At 41.8% G+C, this 14,761-nt stretch overlaps 1 protein-coding gene across 5 annotated transcripts in view; it reads right to left on the bottom strand.

The window, feature by feature from the left end:
• Positions 1–446: 446 nt before the first annotated feature.
• Positions 447–14,761, bottom strand: part of LOC133347173 (putative deoxyribonuclease TATDN3) — a 31,633-nt gene continuing 17,318 nt past the window's right edge. For 3 of the 5 annotated variants that reach the window (XM_061559217.1, XM_061559216.1, XM_061559215.1), the window contains exons 7-13: positions 13,924–14,005; positions 11,949–12,011; positions 8,354–8,463; positions 6,016–6,071; positions 5,318–5,430; positions 3,588–3,668; positions 447–2,888 (exon numbers count right to left, since the gene is read on the bottom strand). In XM_061559217.1, coding sequence (XP_061415201.1) covers positions 2,742–2,888; positions 3,588–3,668; positions 5,318–5,430; positions 6,016–6,071; positions 8,354–8,463; positions 11,949–12,011; positions 13,924–14,005 — 652 coding nt within the window. In that variant the 3' untranslated portion in view covers positions 447–2,741. The remainder of the gene's footprint in view (positions 2,889–3,587; positions 3,669–5,317; positions 5,431–6,015; positions 6,072–8,353; positions 8,464–11,948; positions 12,012–13,923; positions 14,006–14,761) is intronic. The other 2 variants (XM_061559218.1, XM_061559219.1) reach the window with 2 other exon arrangements.

The raw sequence follows: 14,761 nt of genomic DNA on the forward strand, positions 1-14,761 counted from the left end.
AGCCTATTAAAATTTTGGTTGTTAAAAGTTAGGTGTGCAATACCCATAATGACTTGTTAGGTTTCGGATACAGGAACACCTTGCACTTGCGTCTGGTTAGGAGGGATCAGAGCATGGACGAATATCAAAGCAGAGCCTTTATTTAGCCTGCACATTTATTTTGGCCGCCGAAAAACGTACATGCAGATAACAACAGTGAATATAAAAAGGTGCATGCAAATAACTACAGCAACTATATAACACATGCGTGCGTTATAACACATTCCTGCGGAGGGAGCTGGTAGGAACGTTGGGTTGCTCGGTCAATGGCCAGGGTCAACGGCGGCGTGGTGTATTCCGCAAATATGCCCGACTGTGAGGGCGGGCACAAGCCGGCGTGAGCAGGTTAAACGTTGAGTTTTATAAGGGCACCACGGGGTGACCAGCCCCTCCCCACCCAGCCCCACCCTCCCCACGCTTGGCTACGTACGGTGCGAAAGAAGTTCAACATACATACACACACATTGGCTGACAAGCACGATCAAGTCATATGTGTCGACACGAAGGGGTTCGTTATAAAATGTAGGTTAGGTAATTAAATAAAACATGCCACATGAAATGAACGACTTGAGGTTATCAAACGGTGTATTTAGAATGTACATAGTCTTAAGACGAAAAAGACGGTCTAGATTGCATCACATGCAATTCCTACAATACACATACAATTGGAAATCGTAGCTTACAAAATACAAAGGAGTTTGGGAGTTTTTGATAATGCAAAGTGGGTGCCTCCAGCATACGCTATCAGCTTTTCGTATCTTAAACTTCTTTTGTAAGGTACGTAGCCAACTGCGTTAATCGTAACACCAAAAACACACGCTGCTCTGTGCTATATACCTAATTCACGACTCTTTCTTGATGACACAAAACGTAGTGAACACAGACGTTGACACAGGAAATAGTGAACAAGTTGGCGTATAGCACAGAGCAGTTTATGTTTTCGTGAAAAAGCTGCCGGCAGATACTGGAGGTAGCTCGCACATTGCGTTATTTTGCATAGTTATATACTCCCACTCATTGTGTTTTATCAGTGATGATTTCAAGCTACTTGTGTATTATTTTAAGAAACACATGTAATGAAACCTAAAGCATCGTTTTATGAATACCCTGTTCATATAAATGCATGGTAATGTGCACACGGGGCAAATTTAGCTCATATTAGGTACCACTTTTCAGCCGTATTTATAGCGTGCTTATATAATTTCCTGTTACTTCCATGTCATCAGCAAATATAAGATGGTTAATATTTGTATCAAATAATATTTTTAGCTTTTTCTACAACCGAATTTTTCCCCAAAAAAATCTAAAGTCAATGCGAAATTACTTTGGCGAATGCAACTCCTCGTGTGACTACTCCGTTGATGTGTACTCTGTTACTTTCTATATCATATCTCAGTGCATCTGTTAAATGCTTTGAAAAGACATTTATTTTATGCTTTGATTTGTCGCAGCCTGAAGGACTGTCAGTTTTAACCGAGTCAAATGCATTTCCATAGTCTACAAATTTGTCAGACGACACAATTGGATACTACACCAGAGGATGTACACTTAGAACAGTTGCTGAACTGTCAGGCCGTAGTGGTGCACGCTTATAATCCAGCCATGTATGTATGTATGTTGAACTTCTTTCGCACCGTATGTAGCCAACCGTGCTCATCAGAGCCATGGAGGCGAAGGTTTGTGGATCAAGGCATCGTAACCTGGCTTGCCAGAAGGCAGAAAACATGTGGACTCTGCATCTTCTGTCTGTACGGGATAGAGCGTTTCCCCCTCACGCGCGTGGGTTTTCTCTGGGTGCTCCGGTTTCCTCCCACATGTAAACACTCATTAATTGGTCGATAACAGCTTGGGCATCGCGTGGCTGCCTTCTTTCTTGTCTGTGGATCCTGACACTTAAAAGAGTAAATGGATTGTTAAGTCATGTTGCCTGTTAGGAAACATGGGCTTGGACATCACACATCATTGGAAGGGATTTTGGCCAAAGGTTAGCAGTAACTACGAAGGGAAGGACCAAATATACATGCGCCACGGAGATGGAGCGATGAAATCAGCTCATGTGCAGGCACTAGGTGGCTTGTTATATTGCAGGACCATGAATATGCAGTGGATAAATGATAGGGGATGAAAATAAATGCATGTAACATGATTTGCAAAATGTTCCCACTCACTGGTGGAGAAATAAGGACTCTGCAAGTGCATCATTGGCACTGCATACGCGAAAATTACATGCAAAAAAACTGGCACATGATCATGCTGTAGTATGAACAGACATGCCAATTTCATTGTGTAACCGTGACAGTTTGCACCACTCTCATTAAAAGGAAATTCTGCTCTGCTAATTATAATTCTGGAGTAATCAACCTGATGGTCACGAAATAACATGTAAATATATTGTGTGTACAAAACATCGCTCAATGTATTTGTAAGTTAATGTTTCAAACACACTAATGATATGCACAAGTAATGAAGCAATCGTTACTGAAGCGCAGTTTAACTGGGATGACCATGTTCTTCACATTGTCCGACTTCAGGCTTCCAAAACAACTTAATCGATATTCTCAACTAACCAGTGGCCGAAGAAATGTCAGTGGTCACAGAAAGGGGGATAAAAATACACATTGAGAGCACGCTTGAAGAAATATCAAGAGTTGGCTGCTGTTTTACACAGTGTGTATTTTTTTAGGGAGGGGGGTGTTTTGTAACTAACAGAGCTTAATGTAACGCGTAAGTTTTGGAAAAAGCCTCAGTGCATTGGCAGTGGTGACCTGTGCCACATGCTCCACCGATACACCCTTTACCCTCGCCACGTACTCGCAGGACACCACAATATTGCTGGGTTCATTTCTTGTCTGCAAAAGATGAAAGTGACAGTACAGTCGCAATGCGTCATTCATTCATTTATATATATAAAAGGGAAATGTGTGATTATGTGTGTTTGTAAAAAATGTTTAGCGTACTTCACGACATGCAACAAACTTGAAATTTTCCATGTGGGTACTGTCCAGACAGTACACCATACAAAAATTATAAAAATAGACTTTGGTATTTTTTTGGGGGTGGGGGGGACACAATAATGCATATGTTTTGCACGGCAAGTGAGCTGTGAGGTCAAATCTGTCATGTGACCCGTATGCGAAAGCGTAACAGTGTGCCTGCTGATGTTACGCGTGTATGTGTACCTATGGACGCGCATGCGTGTGTGTGGGGGGAGCGGTAGTGTAGTGGTTAGCGCACTGCGCTACGAACCCGGCGACCCGAGTTCGATTCCCGCTCACGGCCACCACCGGTGATGATTATTTGAACCGGTCCTGGGCCTCCCCTAGGTCGACTCAGCCTCAAACGAGTAACTGGTGTGGTGTGTGAACATCACCACTGGGGAGACATCACCACTGGGGAGACAAAGGCGGCCAGGCCTGGTGAATCCAAGTCCCAGGCGAAGCCGGGTAGTAAAGCCGTTTTATATAGCACACTAAATTTTTCCACAACCCTCATTAAAATTAAAGCGCTTGCCATTTCCATTGTGAACGGAAGTGTTTTTGCTGATATACCTGTTTGATAGGCCCAAGGGCCGGGGAGTCTGTCTCCAGCACCAGGTACTCCAGAGGCAACTGCTTCACGAGTTTCTCCTTCTTGAGAGAAACAAAACTCACGTTAGCTCCAGATAGATGGGCAGCTCATTATATCGATTAATATTATACAGTGCCTTGTCAATCCCCTGCCGGATGAGGGTCTGTCCACATCATGTCGGTCATGAGGGTTGTTTGACCACACTTTAGCTCAATGCGGAGCTCCAAATGGGAAATGTATTCAACAAAACATAATCAATTCTAGATTTGAAGCTTTCGTGACTGCAAGGATTCATACTCTTTGGGTTTTTTCGGTAAAGTCACGTAGGTAAAAAATAAAATAAATGAAAACTAAATTAAATCGTTACGGTTTCACCTGAAGACGGAAGCTTGTGTTGCCTCCGAAACGTCGTGATTTAATTTAGTTGTTTTCATTTATTTTATTTTAATTTTTACCTACGTGACTTTACCGAAAAAAAACAAAGAGTATAAAACATAATCAGTTTCTGTTGCTTTATGGCATGAGAAACACATACTAGCCTGGGTTTGCAATAACAAATTAGATAATTATCTCAGATTATTTTAATTAAATGTATGCCTTGGCTGAGTAACTTTGCATTTACCAAAAATGTGTTTTTTCTATGCTGTGGCCATTAGACTTCACTTACCGTACTGCGATGTATGTGGTGTTTACAGTCTTATCCTGATTATAACTGTGAGTCGACTCCATCATACGGCGTATTTAAACCTAAAATGTATGCACTGCCTCCTGAACGCATTTATTTAGCAAAACGTAAATTATAATGTAGTGTTAACCTGTTCGTGAGTAGGATTCGTTTTTTTTTAAATGAAAACATTTCTATCCCTCCTGTTAAATTTCCAAATGACCATTATTCACGATACTAATTTGAATTAAAAGGTGAAATGGAATGACAAATAATATCTTTATCAGAGAAACTCAATTGTTTACTTTTTCTTCTCACAATTATATCCTGCTTGTAGTTTAGACATTCCGTTAAACTTAGTACATTTGGAGCTCTCACAGTGAGCACATCCATCGCCTTATGTTACAGAAGAGTCTGCAGAAGGAGACATCAAATTGTTTTTGACACCTCAAGAAACCCCCTTATTCACATCAGGGAGCAAACCCTTCCCACCTGCTCTGCTACAGAGTATTCTTTATTGCTTGGAAGTGAAACAAATATTTAAAATGTTCATAACTGGCAATTTAACAAAATTCAGTGAAAACACAATTGTAAAAATAGTTTTTTTTGTGTACAGGAATTCAACTATTTTAGTGTACCAGGTAAAGCCCACTGAGCTATTAGCTCATTTTCAAAGATGACCTGGCCACACATAATAGCTCACCGATGTTGCTTACATCACACGCGGGAATGTATAGCAGTAGCCAAATGATCTAAATGCATGTTTCTAAATATGGAGGGAAAAACTGGAGGAACTTATATATATACATATAAAACAAAAATCCACATTACCACAGGAAAAGAATATGCAAACTCCAAATATACAGGCATCGTCAGGGTCAGAATCAAAGCCAAGACCCGTGTACCAGGCAAGGGATACAGTTTAGAAACTATTTTGATTGCCGCCAGCTGAAAGCTGAATTCAAACCCAGTATCTCAGCAGTGCCAGCTCCGTGTCTGACCTCTGAGTCAGCCGACAGCCTGTTTGGAAAATCCACTTCAACAAACCTGTTCACTGCGGACGATGGAAGGCGGAATGGAGAAGAAGTATCCAGCCTGAACGCCCTCCATTGCCACAGAAGGCCTCCCATCAAAGGCATGCAGCAACACATTCTGGGCTCCTGGATCATGTGAGCAAAGCACAGACAGTCCCGGCGATTAACCGATACTTAACCACTCTATACAAGATTTCTGACCGGGTGACTCCGCAATAGAGCGGCTTGCGATCGAAAGGTTACGAGTCCAAATCCGGGTTGGGGATTGACACAGTCCACCATACCTCCAAGGTTGATAAAATTAGTGCCACTTCATGGGGAAGTAAACAGCTGATGTTCTATGAGTAGACTAGATCTCATCATAGGAATGTGGAATTTCCACCATTGGCTGAGGACTTTAAACAGGAGATGAACACTGTCTCAATGCGCATTTCAGCAATAAATAATTGTGACCTGTACAATATTTAACAGGCATTTAATCATATGAAAATAACATAGGCAATGCAAAAATAAGTTACTGATGACTATTGCAATAAAGTAATATATAAAGGGGCCAAGTTACATTTGGAACTTTCTCTCAATGTAAGGATACTCAACTGGGCAGTTATTTTTTTAAGTAATTTGAACATTCCTTTAAAAAGTGTGCTATCTATAAGTTTATTCTTTGTAAAAATGCTATCTCAATTTGAATGTCACTTGTTATTTCCGAACCTTGCTCTTTGAGAAGTTGAATAGTTGGTCTACCAGCGGACCTCGAGTGCACATTCCTGCAGAACAAACACCACCATGCAAGATCCTACATCAGTTGAATCAAACCAAGCAAGCATAACATCATCGTGTTCTCCAGCTGATTGGGTGCTCACGCAACTATGTGCATTTAAGTCAAATCTAGAAACTTTTTTTGGAACAAGGGCACTACGCAGACTCTGGAGCGATTCCAGGTGTGCATTAAGGATCCTGTATCAATCTACTATATTTAAAAGCCGGCCAATTGTCTCGTGACATTTTATTTTGGTGATTTTCGAAAAGTTTTTTGGTTTGGCCATGTTTGTTTGTTGTAGTACAGAGTTAGACTGATGGTCTTAATCTAAGTTGTCTTGTGGTTGTTGTTGGTTGACTTGCATCCCACTGGGATATTTGCACAGGGTTGGTGTACGGTGATTTTCTGCAATATTTTGCTGTCTCTTCTTGGATTTTCTGTTTGCACATAGTCACTTTAAGATGTTTTCTTGTTCATGTTTTTATTTTTTGTTTGTTGCGGTTGCACCCGATTCAAGAGCCGAATGGCTCACAGGGCTATACCTAATAAATGAACTTTGAACTTTGACATGATTCCACGTATATAAAGGATCCTGCATTAATTTTCGATGTGTGATATCCAGTAATACCCCGATCTACGCCCTCCCGTGTTACGTACTTTTGTTATAACGTACTCAACTGAGTTATACCCAATCCGTGTTTACGTTCTTTGCTCCCTCGGCAGCATAATGTACTCGAGATTTACGAACTTTACCATGAACACCCAAATAGTTTACGCTGCACAGTGACAATCATCCACCAGATGGCTCCCAAGCGCAGTTGATTTGATGTCTACACGTACTCTCTTAAGTTTTCACCCACATACTACATTTATGGCGACTATGTACATATAAGTGTAAAAATGTGTTTATGATAAGCTAATAATACCTCTAGTATAATATACAAGGTAATATATCTTAATATATCAATAATATACACTTATTTTTCATACTGATGGTCGTACAGTAGAGGCAGTCCAATATTTATGAACGCACCGACTTACAAACACCCGTGCTTACGAACCAGCTTCCATGAAATACAAAAAATAAGTAATGTTAAAAAAACCTTTTTTTTAAACACGCTTTAATGAAATGTGCCCTACAAGCAATGGAAGAACTCCACGACTCCTAGAAGTGGCCCCGAAGCTTGCCATAACGTAAAGAGACCGTGGCCATTTACAGCCAACGTCAGTTGAGCGTGGACAATTAGAGCCAAGCCGAAACATAACATATAAAGAAGAATGTTTTAAAATACGTTTTTTTTTTAATGATAGAATATAGTATTGTCATCAGTATAACATAAGTATACCAAGTTTGCAGTCGATACCACATTGGGAAGTGGGTAAAAATTTTGTTAGAAGAGGATACAACAGAGTTAATCAAAAGCGTGTAAAAGAAAAAATACTTAAAACGTGACCTGCCAATTGCAAACTGAACTGTTTTAAGAGGAGCGATCCTCCGCGAGATGTAACGAGTGGACCTAGCGCTGGGAGTGTTTGTGTGCACGCGTGGACAAAGGCGGCCGGGAGGTGGTGCTGCCCATCCATCCTCTCGTGTACCGTTCCGGCCTTCATAGGTGCTCGCTAACAGCACTTGCCCCTACAGCCTGTTAAGGCTACACAGGGGATCTTTGTCTTTGTGTGGGGAGCAGTGGCGCAGCGGTCAGCGCGCTGCGCTACGAAAGCGGTGACCCAAGTTCGATTCTTGCTCACGGACAACACCAGTGCCTTCGTGTGTAAACATCACCACCGGGGACACAAAGGCGGCCGGGCGTGGTGTTGGCCATCCACCCCCTCGTGTACTGAACCAGCCTTCATAAGTGTCACTCACAGCACTTGCCCCTTTAGTCTGTTAAGGCTACACGGGGGGATCGTTGTTGTTGGTCGTCTGTGTGTGTGTGTGCATGCCCCGTGTGTGTGCAATTGTGGTGAATCATTGTCCCACTTCCGACTACAAACTAGCAGCAGGACTGTGTTATTTTTTCTGTTACTTTATTTTGCTTAATTTACTGAAGTATTTTTTTACAGTGTTACGTGCAAATGTACAATATCTCGTCTCAATGATGAATTTGACAATGCTTCCCTTTTTGGTGACCCATATTGAGACATCGAGTGGACTCTCCGAAACCCATTTGGCAACCGAGCGTGCCCTAAAAGAAGTTGGCAACACTTGGCCGCATTCGATGTGGGCCATGTGGGCTTGGGTAGAGAGGGGAGAGAGAGGGTTTTGTTGGTCGTTGCCAAGACACTCACAGGGGCAGGTCGAGCCGTAGGGCGAGCGCCACCTGGCGAGAGAGCACCTCCCTCTGGCCCTGCTTGTCCTGCTCCGTCTTGGCCACACGGGGGCTGAAGTCCAGCCCCACCTGCAAGCAACGCAAGAGCCCCCTCTGGTGGTTCGCGCACAACTCGGGCAACGTGGACATTTATAAAGGTTGAGGATTCTTAAAAAGACTCAACGAAGTGAATGGAAGCACGGCAGCAGCAAGGGAGGAGGGGGTGGGGTGGGGGGAAACTAGATTCGAAGCTTTCGTGACTGCAGGAATTACTCTTTGGTTCTTTCGGTAAAGTCACCGAGAAAATTTTATCAAATAATAGAATACAACGTTTCGGTTGCAACACAAGCAACCATCATCAGGTAAGAATGAATAAAACGCAGACACGGGAACAGCATAGGCAGACACATGCAGAGAGACACACACACAAGGACACACATGCAGAGAGAGACACATCGTGTGTGTTGCAAAGCAAGCAGCCATCATCAGGTAAAAATGAATGATAAAATACAGACACGGGACCAGCATAGGCAGACATGCAGAGAAAGACACACACAATGTCTCTCAGCATAGGCAGACATGCAGAGAGAGACACACACAATGTGTCTCTCTCTGCATGTCTGCCTATGCTGGTCCCGTGTCTGTGATTTATCATTCATTCTTACCTGATGATGGTTGCTTGTTTTGCAACCGAAACGTCATATTCTATTATTATTTGATTTTCTACGTGACAGTTTTCCCTGGGCCTCAGATCTGAGGGGATCCACAAAAATGGCCAAGCGGGGGCTTCAGAAAAAGCCCAAAGAACTTCACACGGAGGACCTCATCTGTGATTTTTCCCCAGTGTCCCAAAACACGTTTTGGTGGCCTTACATGGAAGATAACATTTGCTGTTAATAATATCCACTCATAGTCGCTGGCTGTTTTGCCAGTTTTGTATAATTGACGTTGGCATTTCTTATTTTAAGAAATGCTCTTTTAAAAGTTACTCTTCCTTTGCGACGTTTCGCCTCCAACATTGGAGGCATCTTCAGGAAGTACTGCTTGTCAGAGCATTTCTCATTGATCGATCCATAAAAACCAACATCCATTAATGAATATTGTTCTGCGGATGAGACATACTTGATTGTGCTTCAACTAATTAGTTTGAAACACCAACATTTAAATGCCAGCAATGTGGAGACACACTCCCACAATCGTTGTAAGAAAATCCCCCAAAACGCAATGCATACAGGTATTCACAAACGCACAAGAATAAGTAAATACATTAAAACACTTAACCACTATGCTATAGATATGACAATCACTGCAGTGTGTTGTCATGGTACAGTTAGACTGGAATATGCTGAATACACTATTGTGGATGTGTGAATCTTATGCGCAGGAGTTCCCTATCCACGGTATCGCACTCGATTATTGGTGCAAATAAATAGCAGTGATAACACCCATGACGAAGGTTAGACATGTCACAGTAGCTTGACCTTTGAGACATTCCATTGTCTCTGTCATAAGCTTTCACTGCCAGAGCTGCAATAAAAGGTGGCAATGTGCAGTTACATACGTCATAGCAAAGGGTGTGCAAACGATGCCATATATTTTATTGTTTTTAAATATCAGCGTGGTTGGTTTACAACTCAAATGTGTCATTGGAAGATATGCTACGTTGGCAACACTGTTTTTAAAGTAGGTCTTTGCCAGGGAGGGTTTTCAGTGCTTCCAAGTATAATGTTTTCATTATAATAAGATGAAAACTTTCCAATTACTATTGTTAGAAAAACTAAGACCCGTTTTGGTGGCCTTTGTAGTAATAGCCTTTTAGAAATTAAGCTGTAATTTCACAACTTTTCCTTCATTGATGGCCTTTAAAGTTTAACACCAGATGAGAGTCTGTTCCAATCAATCACCTCTTAATTAAGGGAAACCTTGCTCAAACCAAGTACCACTCTGTCCATGTCACATGTGATGAAAGGTCAATGGTATAATTGTACAAAAGTAAAAAAAAAAATGCCCATGGGAACATTAAGCATAACACAAATATATTAACCTTTACATATAACTTAGCATTTCAGTAATATATACTTTAATTAGGTATATGGTATAGTTAAAATACGTTTTAAATGTAAAAGATATACAATGTTATTCCATGTACAAGTGGCATTACGGTAGCAAGATTTCCCTTCTACGTGACTTTACCGAAAGAAGCAAGAAGATGAATCCCTGCAGTCACGAAAGCTTTAAATCGATACTTACAGAAAACTCAATTCCAGTACAGAACTCTCTGAGTAATAGCACAACGCACAGAATTGAGGGAAGCAATTGTGCAATTAGTGGAGTGACTCGAGTTCGATTCCTGGCCACAGCTAACATCGGTGGCAAGTTGGATCTGAACTGGTCCTGGGCTCCCCTTCACCAAGTTTTACTGACGAGTGTGGTGAAATCTTCCCGAAACAACTCTCACGATTGGTACAGTGTGGGAAGGCCTTCATCGAGCAGTCGATTGACAAAGGGCTGTACATTTTATTTCGTGGGAAGTGGTGAGCTTGGAAGTATGTATCAATAACCAATAGATATAGGTATCTCCATTATTTTTTATCTAGAAAGAAAATAAGGCAACTCAAAATAATACATTAACAATAATACATCTAAACAACAACGTGATGTGTCCGATACGTCCCAAAACAGTCATGTCGCACGCTGCTGTTTAATGGTCTTCCACACGGACAGCTTCATAAATTGTCGTGTAATAAAATACAAACTAGAGCATTCTAAATTTAGCCACCTTCTCGTGATAAGTGTAGCCTTGTCTAATGATGTATATTCCTCTATAATCCTTACCCATTACCTTTGATGACGTGTCAAGCCCTGACGCCTACTTAAAGGCCTACTCTAACTTTCCAAAGTGCAGTACACAATAAAAGACACAACTTGTGCATTACCAGCTCTTAACATTGTTTTCACATATTGGTTTTGGCTATGCTCGGCTTGTTGCACTACCCACACGTTATTTTAAAATGTATTCAAGGTAGCCTTTTACAGAATCAAATCTCCATTAACTTGTTTTCCTCCATTTTATATGCATAATTTTATGGACAAACCTCTTAGGACTGCATTTTTAGAATCCATTAGATTAGATAAAATGACAACGGTCATTTGTAATGTGGTCAGCCTTGTATTCTAACCTATTTAGTTACAATACAGATCTGCTAAGATGAATTAAATGCACATTACCAGGAAAGTCTACATATGTAATTCCAGCATTATCAATCCTATTGTTGTACTTTTTTAATTCACGATCGCAACTTATTCACATCGGGAATAGTGTACATTGCTGTACTCCCTCATAATGGTGTCGAAAAAACAATTTGGCACGTTTCAAAACGTATTCACATCACAGGTGTTACCGTAAACTATTCCCCGCACACTGAAAACCACACGAAATGTGTGATCATTGAACAATGCGTCGTGTTTCCACCGACAGCTACATGAGTCCAATTCATGTGAGAGTGTTGCCACCGAGGCACGATTCTTAAAAAGCATAATTTGTCATAAAAAAAGAAAAAAAGGCACAGACCTACCTCTCCCACAGCCATCAAGCGCTCGCACTGCTGCTCTATCACTGGCTGGGCAGACATCAGGTCCTAGCGGAGAAACAAAACAGTCATATCATTTCGATTTAAAGCTTTTGTGACTGCAGGGATTCATCTTCTTGGTTCTTTCGGTAAAGTCACGTAGAATTTTTTTTTATATATATATTTTTCCCTTCTACGTGACTTTACCGAAAGAACCAAGAAGACAGTCATATCATCATAACCTCAAGCCTCGTGGCCCATCGCACTTTTGACTGATCACACCTGCATTAACCATTATTGTAGGTTTCACAGGTCTATGTTTTCATAACTCCTTGTATTCCAAGTGTGTGTACATACGTATGTTGAATATCTTTTGCACCCTATATAGCCAACCGTGCTAATCGAAGGTGTGGGGGAAGGGCAATAAACTGAATACAAAAAAGCATTTCTAAAGAAATTTGTTTTTAATCTAGAGTGTGGTTCTCCACGGGTCAGGCCTGCAGTTTGAGAAATTATTCTCTCGAGTTTTCATCACGCACTGCTGTGGACATCGCCCTTTGTCCCTCCAATGCTGGATGAAGGTCTACCCACTGCCTTTCAAGAGATGCCCTCAGATGTGCGTGGTGAAAGCTCAAGAGAAGAAATGCTTAACACGCAGCCCAACCCGGGAAACTACACTCAATTATTGAAATATTTGTGGAGTCTACACCAGCGCTTTTAAGGCTTCTTCATTGTTAGCAATGGATTTTCTGTTTGCACTCAGTCACATATTCACTTTAAGATGATTTGTGTTCATGTTTTTGTTTTTTGTTTGGTGCGGTTGCACCAGATTCAAGAGCCGAATGGCTCACAGGGCTATACCTAATACATGAACTTGAACTTGATAAGTGGTGAGCAGCGTCAGAATAAAACTCCAGCAAGCCTAAACTATGGCTCGATTAACCAGTGTCTACAAATGCCCATAGCCTGTAGCCTATTGGCCCAAGGAATGCGGTAAAGTTAGCAGGCACGTGCGAAAGGGCCCATAAAACGTGCATAGACATCCGGTAAAATATATTCTTTATCTGGGAATATTGCCGAATAAACTATAGGCTAGTTAAATATAAATATGAAATCACTGTCTATCAGTTTTATACTTTCTCCCTGAAGGAAGCCCTCTGCCACAATACCATGAACAAACCCGCTTGTGAAGTACACTAACATGATTTCCAGACAGTTTATTTAGATTGTGTGCTCGGCTGTATCACGTGATAGTCAAACGAGTTATTTCCTCCTCGGTACTCATCTGTTTACAGCCATGAGCTAGTGATTAGAAATTCCACATTCCTACAAAGGAGATGTATTTCTCGCATCACATGACAATAAGTCACAAAAGTACAAATGTAGTTTTAACTTTTAAAGTTTGTAGAGTTACCGGATTTCAACATGCTATAATAGAGTGAAACTTTTAAAAATAAGACAACTTTAAAGGGAAGAAGGACGGCATGGGTATGCTGAATTCCAGTGCAACAGGGAGCATTGTAACAATTTGTCAGCGGCTGCGTTTTTTTCGTGACGCAAAGGTACAAAGGTATTTTTTTACCGCCCTTTGTCAATCCACTGCTGGATTAAGGCATCCCCACGTCTTTCGCTCATGGGGACTGCTTGCCCACACTTCACCATGCTGGTCAATGCAAAGTTAGTGTTTCGGAGACTCGCTACCGGTTTAGATATCACTCAGTAGCTGATGTTAGGGGTGGACTGGATTCGAAATCAGTTCACCAAATTTTAATTTCCACTTTGATAAGCCACTTCCTCGAGCTATCATTTGTGGCCAGGTCGCTTCTGAAGCTCAGCGGGCCTTACCTGCTAAAACAAAAAGTTAAGTTTAGTATTTATAGCGCAGCTCGCTATAACCACCGCTCTCCCCACCCGGTACAAAGGTTAACGTCCGTTAATGTGAGCCGGGTGTGGCTGTGGACTGCGAGACCCCTGTGGGTACCTCCAGGGTGGCGCTGCGTGGTTGGCAGGGAGATCCCTGCACCGGGTGAACGCCCAGGCAGGGCAACACAAAACCAGGGAACCTGCAGCACACCACACACCACGGCCATTATGGTATTGCCCTCTTGGTAATACCAACAAGGCCGAGTCTGCTGATTCGGTTTCAGTTTCATTTATTACGTATAACCCTGTGAGCCATGCGGCTCTTGACTCGGGTGCAACCGCAACAAAAGAAAAACATGAACAAGAAACATCTTAAAGTGACTATATGCAACAGAAAAAAATCCTGGGTGAAACCCAGAAGGTCGAAACCGCTCCAGAGTTTGCTTGCTTACACAAATGCTGCTTGATAAGATTGGTCTGGAAAGCCAAAAGGCCGGTGGACTAAAGCATATTTTTAATTATATGTGGAGACAAACAGAAGGGTCTCCACTTGATGATATTGTCATGTACATGTGCAAGTCTTTTTGTGAATGCACTGTGGATGATGGGCCTCTCCATGCTGTTCAGGTTGATTGACCATACATCACCATGCTGGTCGGTGAAGGTGAGGCGTGCGCATACGTGGGAGCATAGTACAGTACAACATTAGATTACGCTCCAATGTCTTGTGGTGTCCATAATGTAGCCTCACAGCCTTTTACACCTGCTGTATGCATGGTGGTCAGCCATCCAATCATTGTCAAGGCTCAAACCAACTTGGATTCCGAGATCGGGCGATGCATGAACATTTCTGATTCCTCTTTAAAGCGTTCCATATCAGAGTATATCTTGTAACACAGCATGTCATATAACGTGCATTCAATGACGGTCATATTTGTCACTCATACTCACTCTAT

The sequence above is a fragment of the Lethenteron reissneri genome, chromosome 25, assembly GCF_015708825.2.
Source record: "Lethenteron reissneri isolate LAM-NWPU_2019-01 chromosome 25, ASM1570882v1, whole genome shotgun sequence".
NCBI classification, from domain to species: domain Eukaryota; kingdom Metazoa; phylum Chordata; class Hyperoartia; order Petromyzontiformes; family Petromyzontidae; genus Lethenteron; species Lethenteron reissneri.